Source organism: Maylandia zebra, linkage group LG23 (assembly GCF_041146795.1).
Source record: "Maylandia zebra isolate NMK-2024a linkage group LG23, Mzebra_GT3a, whole genome shotgun sequence".
NCBI lineage: Eukaryota > Metazoa > Chordata > Actinopteri > Cichliformes > Cichlidae > Maylandia > Maylandia zebra.
This window is the reverse complement of record NC_135188.1, coordinates 41004366-41020578: the sequence shown is the minus strand read 5'-3', so window position 1 is coordinate 41020578 and position 16213 is coordinate 41004366. Positions and strand designations below refer to the sequence as shown.

General features: G+C 41.2%; 3 protein-coding genes across 14 annotated transcripts in view; all 3 read right to left on the bottom strand.

Annotated features, from left to right (window-relative positions):
- Positions 1 to 2647, bottom strand: part of LOC101476887 (mitogen-activated protein kinase kinase kinase kinase 4) — a 36760-nt gene extending 34113 nt beyond the window's left edge. For 9 of the 12 annotated variants that reach the window (XM_004573585.3, XM_004573590.3, XM_004573587.3 and 6 more), the window contains exons 1-2: positions 2367 to 2647; positions 1936 to 2001 (exon numbers count right to left, since the gene is read on the bottom strand). In XM_004573585.3, coding sequence (XP_004573642.2) covers positions 1936 to 2001; positions 2367 to 2423 — 123 coding nt within the window. In that variant the 5' untranslated portion in view covers positions 2424 to 2647. The remainder of the gene's footprint in view (positions 1 to 1935; positions 2002 to 2366) is intronic. The other 3 variants (XM_004573586.3, XM_012915536.3, XM_004573591.3) reach the window with 2 other exon arrangements.
- A 3451-nt stretch (positions 2648 to 6098) lies between these two features.
- Positions 6099 to 9304, bottom strand: chst10 (carbohydrate sulfotransferase 10). The gene is made up of 6 exons (XM_004573584.3): positions 9149 to 9304; positions 8603 to 8746; positions 8388 to 8500; positions 8072 to 8297; positions 7836 to 7941; positions 6099 to 7681 (listed from the first exon to the last, which is right to left on the bottom strand). Exons 2-6 carry the CDS (start codon positions 8706 to 8708, stop codon positions 7129 to 7131), a joined length of 1104 nt encoding a protein of 367 aa, XP_004573641.1. The 5' UTR covers positions 8709 to 8746; positions 9149 to 9304; the 3' UTR covers positions 6099 to 7128.
- A 2217-nt stretch (positions 9305 to 11521) lies between these two features.
- rpl31 (ribosomal protein L31) lies at positions 11522 to 14614 on the bottom strand. The gene is made up of 5 exons (XM_004573583.5): positions 14496 to 14614; positions 13941 to 14044; positions 12563 to 12688; positions 11686 to 11798; positions 11522 to 11601 (listed from the first exon to the last, which is right to left on the bottom strand). The coding sequence occupies exons 2-5, from the start codon at positions 14042 to 14044 to the stop codon at positions 11570 to 11572; spliced, it is 375 nt and encodes a 124-aa protein (XP_004573640.2). The 5' UTR covers positions 14496 to 14614; the 3' UTR covers positions 11522 to 11569.
- Positions 14615 to 16213: the final 1599 nt, after the last annotated feature.

Genomic DNA, 16213 nt, shown 5'->3' with positions numbered 1-16213 from the left:
CAAAAAATGTAAAATTGGTAAAATGAGGACTAGAAAACCACGAAATCTGGCAAAAACTAAAACAAATCATTTTAGTCCCTCCTCCTCCTTTCTGTGCTCTAAAATGACATATCAGATATCAATATCAGACAGGACTCGGTGGTTAGAGTGGATACTGTCACGATCACTTTATTGTAAGGTTGTCAGAAGACTGATATGAATGCAAAATATGCATGGATACGCTTGACACCAACTTTTAATGGAGAGCAGACATTCTACTCCCAATAATCTGCCTAAAAAGGAACAAAAACCACAAAAGCAAAGCTCTCAAAGGAATTAAAAGTCACCACAAAATCAGAGTAAAGAAGCTTAGTCACATTTTTTTTTTCATAAGATAACACAAAGGGGGGGGGGGGGGGGGGGGGGGGGGGGGCGCTTGCACACTGTGACCAAGTGCTGGACAAAGCAGCAAAGGCCTCAGAGGGAGAAGAATCTCCACCCCGTTTTCACTTGGGGGCTGCTGTGATTATTCAGTGGGTCCGACTTTGAAACCCTACAGACAAACACCTCCTTTCTGTGGATCTGACTGACTGGGAGACCCAAAAAGAGCGAGGGGACAAGCTAAGCTTTGTGAGAGCGGTGAGCAGGTTCTGTCTGGAATTGGACAGCTGCTCTTCTACCAGTTACACCCTCCACCACCTCCTCCTCCTCTAGCGCCTCAGTCCCACTGCACATGCTCACAGGCCACATGCTCGTGCCGTTTTAACATGACAGCCAGGCTGCTGATCGACAGCTGATCAACAGGAAGCTGCAGCAGTAGAGCTCCAGCATTAGCCATGCTTTCGCTAATAGGCAGTTTGGCTTATCTTGTGCAGGCCCCTGCGTCTGTGTGTCGACCGCGAGCTAATCTGACAGCCCACTCTTGTACACGCTCTCCATTCCCCTACAGAGCAGCTCTCGCAAATAGAATTAGTACTGGACACTGAATGGAGAAAGAGATTAAAGAGGACCCAAAAAAATAATAATAATAATAATAAAAGAAGAGGGAGACGCACAAATTCTCCATCTCATAGGTCAAGCTCAAAGCAGTCTGGTGGGAAGACAGCACACATGCATCACACTTCCTTTTACATTGCACAGGGGTGCTTTCAGGTGTGGCTTCACATGCACACAGATGGATCTGCTCTGGGAGCTGAGGCGGGGGCGATCCTGGGAGTGGAGCGTGCTAGGAGATTGAATGCAGGTCAGTGGAGCACTGTGGGCTGTCAGAATGAAATACTCAGCTTAGTGCATGAGGAAAGTGATTTTTTTTTGGTAGTCTGCATAATGCTAATGGATCTGATTAACCAGCTGCAACTACAACAGCACATGAAGGGTGCTGTGCTGCAGCACGGGCCACTAAAAAACACATCTGTGTCTTCTGAGTCTCGCTGTCCCTCCTTGGAGATGTCTGTCAACAGCAGCAATGTTAATTTTCAGCAGGGAAATGTGACACCAGAGCAGATGGTCCACAGAGAGGGATTCCCATCCACTGAACTGGAAGAAAGTCCGGATTTGAACGGGATATGTTATTTGGTTTTGTTAATTAGAAGAAGGGAAAAAAATGATGGTGCTGCAGACTAGAGTGAGGCCATGAGGATTGTGACACTCCACGCTTGCCTCTCCCCCCACCTACATTTTAGAAAGGCAGGTGATGCATCAGAGCAGATTGACTCACTCACACCCCTACTTCCCAGCTGAACAGTTAACAATAACACCAGACTCTAATCACACCAATGAACTAGAAAGACTTTCTACCATATTAACTGTCCACAATGTGGTGCAATAGCATCTAGAACCCATGCGTGCTTAATGCCACTTTCTTTGTTCCCTGGTTTGATAAGAAGGGGGGGGAAGCATAGTGGCGAGCCTCCACTGTGAAAACAGGACAGGCCATGTACTGCGCCTCCAACCAACCTTGTATACTTGTCCATAGGTGCCATTTCCAACTACCTCCACCAGCTCGAATATCCCAGCTGGATCCTGGAAAGAGGGGAAAAAGGCAGAAAGGTGTTTCAATTTAAAGTAATGTCATTTAAAAAAAAAAAAAAATCGTCCAAGCAACATTGTGCACTGTGAGCCAGCTGTTGCGTCCTGGTCTCCCCTACATGCCAAACGCATCTCGAACAAAGGAAAAGCAGACACTGGCAACACCTCGCTATGGCTCAGCGGTCATTTTCAATACTTCATCTCTAACAAGGAGAGCAGGCTCAAACTTGCTGCTACTACAAGTCACACTGAACGACGGAGGGTTGAATAAAAATCAAAGCAAACTGAAGAGGAAATATATATATATATATAAATTTAAAACATTTAAAAAAACAACGGCTCGGTTCAGCAGCACTCACCCGCAATGAAGCCAAGTCTATGTCTACTAGACTTTTAGCTGGAGAGTCGTTCGCCATCTTTCAAATAAAAGCCGAGCTTTCCTTCGCCTTCGCAAAAAGTGTCCGCTGAATCATTTGCGGGGACTTCGGGGGATAAATTACAGCAGAGGCCGCCGGGGTCTCCTCTCTCTGGGATCCGCTCCTTAGCAGTAAGCGCTGAGCTCTCGTTACTCCATGTTGAGGTGGCAGCAGCGGACTCCTGCTCGCTCTCCTCTCTCAGTTACTGCCACTGGAGTCAAACGTGACTGGTAACTCTTACTTCCGGCGAGCGCTTTCAAAAATAAAACAACTTTTAAAATCGTTTTGAGAATTCTACTTTTTTTTTCTTTTTGAAAAATATTTAAAATAAAATTTGGAATGCACATACAAATATTACATTATGCTGTAGTATATATTTCTGAATAAAATAAATTCAGAAGAAAAAAAAACGCTCTTTGATTGAAAGAAAATAACGTGCATGATCAGAAAGTGTAAATAAACAACCAAATAATCCTTAACCCTTACTTAGCTTACTTTGTAGGTGCCACTGAGAGCATCTGTGTAAGCTAAAAACCAAAACTATAATAATTCAAAACACAGTGGCTTAGATAAAGACAGGAAACCACACATTACAGTGAGAAAGGAAGAAAATTGATATTTTTCTTCTTTCACATGACCTTATGGCTTATGCATTCTCATAAGACCTTAACCACTGGAGGAGGAAATATTGAGGATTTTAGTGTAGGTGGACGCAGTGATACCACAGTGTAAACACACTGTGTAAAAACATGAGTGCACAGTATCAAAGGAAAAAGTGCTGAGTGAGCAGAGCCTCGTCATCGCGTAATTATGGTTTCATGGTTTCATTTTTTCAACTGAGAGAATTAATAGCATGATCTACGATAATGATTCATAACTCATTTGTTTTTAATTTGAGACATCTGTATTTTTCGTTTATTTAGTATTTTATTTTTTATTGTTATATTTTGTTTGTATATTTTTGTTCATTAAAAACTTTCATTTTATTTTAGAGTTAGAAAAAAAGGGTATTAACCCCTTCTTTTATGGCCCTTTTAACTTGCTAAGCCTTTTTACTTTATCGAGTACTGTGCAAAAGTCTTGACTCATCACTTATTTTAAGAACATTGTGCTTCCAAAGAGATCTTATAATTTTTTAAAGTGGTGTTAAGCAACAGTTCTCTGGGTTTCCGAAAGGTCTTCAATGTGTTTCTTTGGACATTGGCTGCTTTTCTCACTCACTCACTTTCAACCCAGTCCTTGTACTGAAACATTTTCAGAGGAAGAATATGTTTGTTGTTATGTTATCAACTTAACACTGACCTAACTCCGGAAATGAACCAGCGTTGTGTCTACACACAACAGACAAATGGCAAAGCACGCATTTTAAATTGTATCTTCAGGCACTTTGTTGCTAGCAGCCTGTCACAAAAACACATCATTTATTTACATTTTTTTTTGTTGAATCATGAAAAAATACCAATGATAGATAGCAGAGTATGAGCTCTCACCAAAAAGTTGGCATATCTCTGCATAGTGTGAAGTGTGTTATTAAAACTTGGAGGAAACTGGACAAAGTGGATGGCGGCAGAGAACATAGCAGGGTTAAAATATATATATTTATATATCTGCAGAAGATGATCAGTATCTGAAAGTTGTTTCATTAAGAAATGGGGGAGAAAATTCAACAAAGACCTGACACTGGATGCATCTGGCCCTCCTTGATCCATCTATTGCAGGGATTTCAAACATAAGGCCCAGGGGCCAGAATCAGCCAGGCAAAGACCCCAATTTGGCCCACTGGATATCTTTTGAAAAGGGTGGGCATTTAGGACTTTTGCTGCTTTTCCTACATGTAAAACCTCCCTCATTGCCATTCACAATCTACTAACTTCGTTAAGTGACAAATTTCTATAATTTTACACATTTCTTGTCTCAATTTACACAAAGAGTCATACTGTAAAAATCTGAGAAATAGTGTTAAAGTTGCTCTTCTTTGTCTTATAATAAGGTATTTAATTGATTAAACGCATAGTTAAACGTTTGCACTTGCAGAAATTGGAGTTTTAACAGTTTTACCAGTATGCTTGCGCATGTTTCAATAGATAACTGCATCAAGTTTTTAATTTTTCTAGCAAAACATGAGGAAATGAGAGCTGGCTCAAGACTTTCACACAGCTGTGTAATGTTTGCTAAGGCAATGCTCATTATAAAACCTCTTAAACTGGTTCCTGGAAGTAAACACGTGATGAATGATCACATATCGACCTGCTTTCCAAGGGTGTAATGCTACACTTTAACTTGAAAGTCAGTCACCCACACTTCCGCTGCTCGCCTGCTCTCCCAGCTTTGCCGGAGAGCCGCACAGACACAGGAAGCCGGTCGGCTGCACATAGACAAACAGGGCTGGGCTCTCGGTGCATCAAGCGTGACCACCGAGGTGATATTAAATGAACTCCCCCCCCCCCGCTAACCGCCATCAGCCTGCAGGCCCGGTGTTTATGCAGCTCTGCCGCATGAGCAGAAGGACAGGTGGTATAAACAGAGACAGGCAGGGGAGTAGAGCCCCCACCACAGCATCCATATGGACATGCGCGCCTGAGACTTCAGTGTCAATATTGGTAATCATGGGTGTGGCAAGTGAGCAATCTCGGGAGTGATGCTACTGCTGTGTGCATGTGCAGCACCTAAGTGTACTCCAGGGAGCAGCCTGTAATAAAACAGCTTAATTTCACCATGACTGGAGCCTGCATGCACAACACTGGCTTCTAAGGTGAAATAATGATATACTGTACAGCCAAATAATGAAGATCAACCAACAGGCTACTCATTGGTCAAAGGAGTGTAAGCAAACCTGCAGTCACTTCACTGATTTAGGTTAACCTCTGCTGTCCATATGAACGAATGTGATTCATATGGTCCACACTTAAACTGCAGCAGTGCTAAATAAACAGATCATATTAAAAAAAACCCACATACACACAGCGACACTCCTGAGGGCTTTTACAACCCTGGATCTCTGTGTGAACACCAGCAGCTGCTGTTACTTGTCACAGCTGCACAATGGAGCGTTCATCTGTTGCTCAAACAAACTTTATCTCCATGGTGGAACGACAGGACCAACCAGTCGGACAGCACGAGGGAGAGATAACCTGGCAGACAAACGTATAACAAACACGCGAGCCACAAAGCTTTGAGGCACTCGGGGTTAATACACTTAACTGAAGCTTATGCTCTGTGTAAATCAACTTAAATCCACCTTGCACAGTGTGAGCTTGGATATTTGACACTGACGATGCAAACTCCTGTCCTTGCCCTGAGCCTCTTTGATGCTTGCATACAGCTATGAAGTATTTGTTTTGCCCTTAAAGCCCTCTGCTTAAATGTCAATTCAACAGACTGGTGTGCTGACATTTAAGTTCAAAGGGTTCAAGGAGGTTTGTGGCTTCTTTCACCAAGCACTCACTTTTAAATACACTGCTGCCCCCCCCCTGTGGATGTTTGACATTATTGCAGCAACATCAGCTTCAGAGCAGGAGAGAAGATTCAGGGATTCAGCGAAGGAGGAGATGAACAGGGTTGATGAGATGGAGGGAGTGGATCAGCTTGTGGTGACCCCCCCCCAAAATAATCAGCTATTATAATAGTAAAATGCACACCTGAGCAATATTTAAGAAAACAAACATAGAAACACACAACTGACCAGCAAGTTTATTACAAGCCATGTCGTCTTTGTAACACAACCACCTGTCCAAAAGGTCACCCAGAGGTTGCAGAGACGCAGCAGTGTTTGTTTGTTTTTTACAACTGGGACACCTCTTGTGCCACTACTCGGCGGGTTAATAATATTATAAATAGCAACACATAATAGAAATGTTGAATTCCAAAGACAAGGACATTTACATAGTACATTTCTAATTGAAAAAAATAGCCTTTTTAAAAATCCAGTGCCAGTTTCCTTCAACGACCCGAAAGCATTAACAGCTAAATATACATCAGGTGTAATGTAAAGGCTGAAAAACTGGAGTAGTTGGCACAACACAGTCCAGGGCTTCATTTTGATTCCACATTATGATATGTGAGAAACCAAGCGTTTAAACAAAAAAGCTTTCAAAATGTAAAAAAGGAAATTCTGAAATCCACGAGAACACGACTGTCTCATCATTTGATTTATATTCACATCTTTGTGCTCCCGGACACACGCGGTCTACTGCGCCTGTATCTGGCATTACAGGAAGAGGTACTGAAAAGGATGCTGTCTGAAGCATATGGCAACATCCATTAATGAAACAGGTGATCCATACATAACAGCTACGTTACAGGGTTTACCGTCCTGCATCCCTGGCATTACATATAAAAAAAATTACAGAGAACAAATTAATCATAAATATTACAAACGTGTTCTCCACTTGATGTGTACCATACATTTGACCTTGATGCTGACGCTCCCCCTCAGCATCACCAACAAAAACCTAATAGAATCTGTGGTTATTCACTGCTCAGTGTCATTATGGCGACTTCTCACACCCCATCCTGCACCTACGTTTGCTCATCGGTTACATTTTCTATCTGCACAAACACGCTGTTAAACGTCTTAATATTAGGCAGCAGTTTGCATTCATGAGAAAGAATTGACTGTTAATTACAGTCCAACTCACTCGCAGCAAATCAAAGCTGGTTTATATATTTAAAAAACAAACATGTCTTTTAGTCGGTGTTAATTGCCTTAGTTCAGTAGAAAGTCTGGGCTTGGGTAGCCGAACAGATGGAAATCGCCCTGATAGCGTGCGTAGAGGCGCTTGACGTCTCGCTTGCTGATGCCTGAGAAGTAGTGCTCCACCTTGGTCCTGTTATAGCGTGTGATGCCTGGAGGAATGGCAGGGTAGGTCACCAGTGTGTCGATGCCTGCCGCTTTGAGGATGTACGGGGCATCCTGTTCCAGCGTCTCGTGGTGGCCGACCACGCTGTAGTTTATTTTGCATGGCGCACACAGCTCTGCGTACGTCACCCAGTGGATGATGTGCTCGCCAAACTGCCGGTCCATACGCCGGTGGCCTTCCATATCGCCGAGGTAGCGAACAAAGTCTTCGAAGTGGAGACCGGAGGCGACGAGGTCATTGTTGCGGTGAATCTTGCGATATTTCCATATAATGGCCGGAGCTATGTCGTGCTTGTACCACGGCTCGAAGCGGGGGTTCTTCACAAACTTGTCCTTGAATGCAGAGATCAGGCGCTCGAAGGGATCCCTCACAATGAAGAACTTGAAATAGGTGTCTAATCTGTTGAGGTACGAGGCAGATAAACGTTAGCGTAAGCCGCAAACACTATGTGCCAGCATCTTTCAGAAGAAGCAGCGCTGCTTCATTTTTGCTTTTTGATTTAAGGAAGTACATTTGACTACTTCAACATTTATCAATGTAACTACGAGCACACCTGTGATTTATTTCCTGCTGAGTGAGGGACGACAAGCGAGGGAGGCCATTTTTCTCATGGTCATGAACAAGGTTTTCTGGGATCTCCTCCACAGTCTGGAAAGCCCCTGCAAACAACAACAACAACAATAATAATAATAATAATAATAATTCCTCATCTAAATTAACTACTTCAACAAATAGGCATGAAATTAAAAAGAACAGCACTGCTTTTACCTCCGTCCTGTCCATACTTACCATTGAGTACAATGAGGACCTTCTTCCACTGTGTATTACCCACTTTAGGCGTCTGGCAGAACAGGATCTTGTGTTTGTCACAGACAAAGATCCGGTCGAGGACAAATTTGCTGATGGAGACGTGTGTCAGATTTCTCAGGCTGCTGTTCTTACACACTGTCGAGAGCAGCTCGATTCGCTTCTGGGCGACTGACTGCCAATCTGCCACTGCGGGTACTGCTGTAGGCTGAGAAACATACACAACTTAGAGTTATGTAGAGGAGAGAAAAGGCCAATGGCATGGATTAGTTATAATTAGCAATCAGTAAATAGTCACCTGATCTGATGACTTTGGAGATTGCTTTTCAGGGCTGGACATCCCAATGGGTTTGACCACCACCTTAGTGCCTGGTACTGTCCCGCTCTGACTTCCAGCTCTCTCTCCGTAATCTAAAAAACAAACAAACACATAAATCAAATGGGACTGATCACAATCCCCCCTCCTGGGATTTCCCGCCTGTAGCTATCACCGTAACAGGTCCAGTGGCTTACCATCAACAGCTCTGAAGCTGATGAACTTGCTGAGAAACATCAGGATTAGCAGCACCCAGCCGCAAGCCCCGATGAGCAGCCAGTAGTGCCGCATCGCTTCGCACATCAGCCGACGGCCATGGAAACAGCGAGCGACGCTCCCACCTGAGCACACACGCACGCACACACACACACACACACACAGGTAATGGAGATAGGACTTGACTGGCGCTAAAACTAACCTGTTAAATCGTATGTCTTAACGGTGAGCTATCCTACATAACGATTCAAGACAAGTGATAACTACACAGCTCAGGGCTAGCGACCGTGTACGGAGAAAAACTAACGGCAATGCTCTCAGCCTCTGTGTCAGCTCATCTAAATAGTGGTGCTTTCAGGCAGCTAGCTAACTGGTCAGCTAGCTAACCAGCTAGCCACATCTGTCCCTCCCAGACATGAAGCAGACAACTTAAATCGTGCTCGTTTGTTTTCTCGGCTAGACCAGTTTAAATCTCACCGCACAGACACACACACGGCCCAAAATCGAAATCAGCCTCGTAGCTTTACCTTTTTGATAAGTTGTAGTTCTACTTCGCAGCTGCACAAACTCCAGAGAACCCGTTAGACGATCCCATAGAAACGTCTCCGCTGATGCGTCCAGTCCTCTCCACGTCCAACTGCTGACAAAATAATGGAGCTCCCCTTAGCGGCAGCATGGCAGCGCTGCCATGATGATCTGACGTGAGCACACCCGAAACACCACATTTTAATTTATATAATGACGCGAGAGCATAAACAAACTCTTATTAATATATATATATATATATTTTTAGGTTAATTACATTATTTTTCCCCAGGTTGTCCATGCTCCATAGTTTCAGAACCACCTGTTATATCAAATATAGAGGAACAGGTCCTTGGAGGTAGCAGAGATGAAGAGGCTACAGTTTACATTGGTAATGACCAGAATCAGTATTTTTAGTATTTATTTTAGTATTTATTTATTTATTGTCATTGTCAAGAACAATGAAATTGCGTTTGGGGCTTCCATACAACCCAAAAAAAAGAAGAAAATAATAAATACCCCTTAAAACCCAAGTGTACATATTTAACCCAGTGTGACTCCAATGCAATAAGACAATCCTTAGCAATAATGTTCGTAGAAATTCAGACAAAGACCTGAGAAACATGACAAAATACAACAATGCACCCATTCAATATTATTGTACTGTGAGATATGATATCAGATATGATAGTTATCTATTTAAGAAAGAGGGGGGGGGGGCAGGAGGGGGAAGAGAATAAAGATATGATGCACCAATGCAGACCAGTTCATTGCTATTAAGAAGTTGGATATGGTTATTGTCCGTGAGAGGGGGGCAGAGAGTTCAGGAGCCTCACAGCCTGTGGATACAGGCTGTTGGCCAGTCTGGATGTTCTGGCCTGTATAGACCTGTACCTTCTCCCTGAGGGCAGCAGATGGAAAAGGTGGCGCGCAGGGTGATGTTGGTCCCGCAGGATACTGTGCACCCTCCTCAGACAGCGAGTGGGGAAGATATTACTGATCTCTGGCAGACTTGTTCCAATAATTCTGCCACAAACGCTTCGAAATCAGTGAGCCCCGACGGTCATTCTTAGGCGGCATGACCGTGTCCGCATATGTGCCGTCGGGTGAGAAAGGCCGCGGATTCTCACCGATTCGGATGCGTCGGGTCCGCGTTTTGTGCACTCATTTACTGTTTTAGCTGTTTGGTGGTTGTAGAAATTCTGGCGTTTTGGGCAAAATACATTTATATTTAAAAATCGATTCAGGATTTTAATGAATGTTATTACGTTATCCAAGCCAGAATCAGTTTTAATCGATAATCAAAACCCACCCCTAGTGATTACATCAGAGGCAAAGCTCAGACTGAGCAGTTTAGAGACAAAGAGAGACAAGACTGAGATTGTTCCATATATCCACGATCCCTTCTGTGCGCCTGTCCAAACAAAGGATGTTGAATGTGGAGCTGCCACGCAGGTGGAAAAGAGAAAGTGCACAGAGGTTCAGGGATGTAATGAAGGACATGAAGATAAGGTGAGATGGAGGCAGATAATCTGCTGTTGTGAAGTCCAAAGGGAGCTGTCAAAAGAACCGTCCTCAAGAGACGACTTGGTTTACTTTGTTGATATCGCTACATTCGAATTAAATCAAATATATTCCACTCCATCAAGCAGGTGGACTCCATTGTTCAGAGAAATTGAACACCTAATTCATTTTCCATTAAATATCATAACAATATTCTTAATAAACACCACCCAGCACGCTCCAATAAATCCAGCCGTTTTTTCCCCCTATAAACTATCAGCACTGTATTGTCATAGTGGTAGCGTTCAATGACCAATCAGGAGCTTTACTATCTAAAAAACCAAATAATAGTAAAGTAATTTTGCTTTACTTGAAAACAGAGGGCATCAAACCCCAAAGACAGTTCTTACTTATACTTAATCTCCTAAGACCCAAACTATTTCATGGCATGCATTTTTAATTTCTCTTTGATTTGGGGGCATATTGGGACACTGATGAGTGTAAAAAACAAAGAATTGACAGATTTTTTTTTTTTTACCGATTTTTGTTTGTGACAAAAATGAGATGCACATATATATAATGTCCTCGCAAGTGGATATCGAGCCCTCGTAGAGCAAAATTTAGTATTCTGGTCTAGACAACCCAAAATGTGACGTCCACCTATGTGGACACCAGGTCCTAGGAGGTTAAAAACATCTAATTATAAATAGTTATATCAACAGGGTAAAGATTCATTTAATTTTTGCAAACTTTGACTGTTTTGCTAGCCTAAAATTATCATCGTTAATCCATAACAAATCTCAAATCAAACCTTCAGTTATGAGCAAAAAAAAAAAAAAAAAAAAAAGACAAAAGAAAGAAATGCAAGAGGAAACACTAGATGTCCTTTTATTTCCATTTATTCGACTTGGAGACAACTTTTAGTTTTCATCAACATTGACTGTCTGCAGACCTGTGGGGAAAAGAGAGGACACGATTAAGAAAATGTCATCATTACTTCCACGGGTACCTGAGAGTGAGTGAGAAACATGCTTACCTTTGCATGTGGTGACAGGAACGTATGTGACCAGGGTGTACAGTTTGTTGGGGGAATCCTCGTCCTCGTTACGCTTCCTGGACAGCCGTACGCGTATCCTGTACGGGACGTTCCTGTGACACACGCACGCACACATAAGAACACCAGGAAGCTAAATGATTAGCTGGGACATTACTAACTGCTACAGTCACAGGATGTTGCCACTCTTATTTCATGCAGTTTTAATTCCTGTGTAATCTTAAGCAATGCATCGAGATATTAAATGACAGCAAACCACAACAGTGAAAAACACCTCCCCTCTCTTCTTCTGTTCATATGCTGAGAAACAGACTAGAAAACCTTCAGATATCCTACTTTCAGCACAGACAGAAATATGGTAAATTCGATTTTTCCCACATAGACGTAAGTGAATCACAAATAGCTGAAAGCAATGGAGCCATCAACAAGTTCCCCGACAATCTTGTATTTCTAAGCACAACTTTTGCTCTATGTCCAATAAATCTCAGTTGTGTGCACACAGAAGGCTGACCAACACCTCCACTAGTTCAACTAACCAGTAAAAAAAAAAAAAAAGACTGAAAAATGGCAACAGCACACCTGAGCATAGAATTTTAATTGAATGTTTCTTACAGCTTTCTTTGTTTTTTTTTGTACAAACCTAACTTGTTAAAGCACACGCTGACATATAGCAGTTCCTAAAGTCACTGTGGTGACAGGAGCTTACTGACAGCCAGTACTGCACACTTTAACCCTTCATATAAATACGCAGGAAAGTAAAAAATGACTTTAAGGTAAGAATAAACACGGACACAGTGCAAACCACCCATAAAAGCAAATAGGGTGAAGCTGCTGAAATCTGAAGAGGGCACCAGCTCACCTCACACCCTTACTCCACACTGCCTTGTTGAGACGAGTGTCAATGCGGACATCAGGAGTTCCCATTTCCTTCACTGCGAACTTGCGGATCTCCTTGATGGCGCGGGGAGCACGCTTCTTGAAGCTCCTGCAAATGAAAAAGGGACAACTTTAATATGAATACAACAGAAAAGAGCCTGATTAGTATTTCTCAGCATGCCAACACTGGGTGAACAGCAGCACTGAGCGACAGATAACAGTCACTGACAAATTAAATGTATGTGACTTATTCCTATTAGACCTATTCTAGGTAAAATAATTTAAAAATGACCCAGGCTGTCCAAGTGTTAGTGTGATTATTATTATTTTTTAAATGATTTTCATCAAACAAATCAGACACTTTAATTTGGAATTTGAAGATCCGTCCGTTCCCCTGATGTTATCTTCTGTAGAGCACAAAATACTCAAATTCACCCAATCCTCATGTCCCCTTTTTCTTTGTGGCTGAAGGATCTGTCATTTCTCAGACAAGATTAACAGGTAAAGGGTATTTTGGTTTGTGGAAGTTTTTTTTTCAAAAATGAAATTCTTTCATTGATCATTTTCTCCCTTTCACTGTAGATTAGCACTCAGAAGCACTGTCTATTCACTGAACTACCTTTGTCTCTAGCTTTTATGTCATTTTGTTTTTTAATAGAGAGGCATTATTCGTTTTTATGTGCGCTGCTTTATTGTGTGCTCAGGAAAACAAGGGGACCCAATATAATTTGAATTTCTAACGTTGATCCTTCTGTCTTCTCTTATATAACACATTTCATGAATTACTAAAATGCTCAGATTTATGTAAAATAAGTTAAAGGACTGATTGCTTTTAGTGCATCCAAACAAAATGTGCTCATGTGCACAGCCGTCTCACACAACAAAGCCACACTGCAGTCGCTTTAATATATTTTAATCTAATCTTCAATCGGTATTTAAACTGTTGTTAATAACTTACTGAGCTTTCTAACATTATATCATTAACAATAAAAGTCATTTTGAGCCAGGAACAATATTCCTGTCACAAGATAGAAGCAGATCAGCTTTTTGGCAAAGTGATTTTTAGGTATCCGTTGTTGATCTGGGTAAAAACTCTCATTGAGATTAAAAGTGTCTTTTTCAACAGATGTGACCAAGAGGACTGCAGAAACTGCAACAAATACAACATAACAGATCTATAAAGTTGTTTTCAGTGGCCCAAAAGGCCTGGCTTCATAAAAGAGTAAGGTAATTTCTTTATTTATTGTATGACCCCCTTCTTTAATGCAGCTTTATACAGCCTACCACCATAAGCAAATATTTTAAACATACAAACAGATATATCGGAAATCGTTTTTTGGCATAACACCAGCAGTACTTACACTCCATGGATGCGCTTGTGGACATTGATGGTGTACTCTCTGGTCACCACCTCGTTGATGGCTGAACGCCCCTTCTTTTTCTCTCCTTTCTTTGTTGGGGCCATCTAGAAAGAAGGGGGGAAAAGACACGCATACTTAAGTTTGAGTCCGCTTTCAACACAACTTAAGCTCGACACCCGAAGAAAAGCCTGACGCTAGCATACAGCTCGCGCTAGCGTTACTTACTCAAGCCAACATGTAGCTTAAATAAGAAAATTAATGACATAAACGTTACAAGAATAACTGTAGTGCTGGTATTATGTTTGAGCTCTGAGTGACAAACACTCCAGCAGTGTGTGGAGAACATGGACAGCCATGCAGCTAGAAACCGCTCCAGTGCTTCTCCTTCGTCGCTTTAAAGTGTCTTTACAAACATTCAGCAACATCAAAATGGTCACATAACAGCAGATACAGTACTAATAAACATTATTACACGATGGATGAACGTTTCTGTGGCTTTAATAGCATAGGATGGTGCTGGATTGTAGAATTATAGTTTCTGAAAAAATTACTCACCTCGGCTCTTAGCTGAGGCGGAAGTCGGAAGGACTGAGCTAAGGTGGAGGGTTGTGGGTAAAGGAAGCCGGTCCGTTTCGAATGAGGCCCGTTAACAACAAACGTAGAGCTAATGGTTCCTAGCATGAAAAATCCGTATAACTTTAAAGAAGTAGCTTTTATGGAAATTGTTGGCTGTAACATTTGTCTTCTGTCGAGTAATGACTAACAGTTCTTATTAAAGATATCTACGATTCGCATCATATTAGCAAAAGTATTAATCATTGATATGAATAGCTCCTTACTTATCACTGGAAACTCCACTGTAAGAGTCCTGTAACTTTGTCAGCTATTATTACAATACGTTTCTATTAGAACGTTTCTACATTTCAATCGGTCGTGTTTTGAGTGCATTTCAAGAAAATTTTAATACATGTTATGTTTTTCAATACATTTGAAAGCAAACGCACAACACGGTGTTCTTATAATATTCTAACTGTTCCTTACCACATTAACTCTAATACTTTTTCTGTCATCACTTTTGCCGGTAAATTATTATTTCACTCTCAACCTATTTGCACTACTGTTCACATATGTATTAGCTACCATATAGTATTCCCGAGGTGGCTCAGGAAGTAGAGCCGGTGACCGGTCATTGCCCAATCAGAAGGTTGGTGGATTGATCCCTGGCTGCTCCAGTCTGCATGCTTAAGTGCCCTTGGGCATTGAATTACGGGTTCTTCAAAATTGAAGTGTGAATTTAACACTGAAAGCACAGGTGTAGAAAATATGTACGTGGATAACTATGACACACTGTGTTAAGTCCTTTCAGTGTTTAGTAGAAACGTACAAGTATCAGTCGCTTTACCATTAATATTTGTTTGTAATCATACTCCCAACTGTTTTTCTGTATATATTCCTTGTATGTTGATAATTGTTTTAAGTGTATACCTTTTATATAATTTTTGATGTTTGTGACTCTACACCCAGTTGCTGTTTTCATTGCACCAAGCAGAGTGGCATCAGAATTTTCCTCTGTATGAACAAAGATTTTATGGCTTATCTTAGAACTCCACGTTGAAAAAGCTAAAATGCAATTTTAGCATCTAGAATCCAGTTTTTATTAGTCAAAGTTCGATTGTTATTAATAATTACTATCAGCAATTGAACTGCTGTAGATACCTACAACTCTTCTAACATTTCAGGCATCCTAATTGAAACTAGTTAACATCCAAATTCTACTGATATGTCTACTTCTAAGAATCTCAGATATACTAGAAAGGTAAAATTAATTATTAAAATCACAGATGGTGACAAATATGTTTAAATAACTTTAAAAAAATGTATATCTTTGTTTTCAGTATACATATTTTATCAAACATGGTGTTATTTTGCACATGTAAAGAAATGTGAAATTAAACAAATTTTTCCACATAATTAAATTAGTCATAAGACTTCCTCTGTAGACACATATGGAGACAAACTCATAAACCTATCACCCATGAAGTGGTGGTAATTATATGCTAAACTCCAGAACTTACCTCAAAAATTTGTTTGCTTGAAGATTTCATCACGTTTGTCCTTATTTGTGAAAATGTCAATATTTATTTTACAGTAAAAAAAAAAAATTACAGCATTGAACCAGATATCATTACTCGAATATTAGAGACAAGGACAAAAAAAAGTTTGTAAAAATGTTTTCTGTAAAACCAGAGTCATGGTCAAACTGAAAAATAATG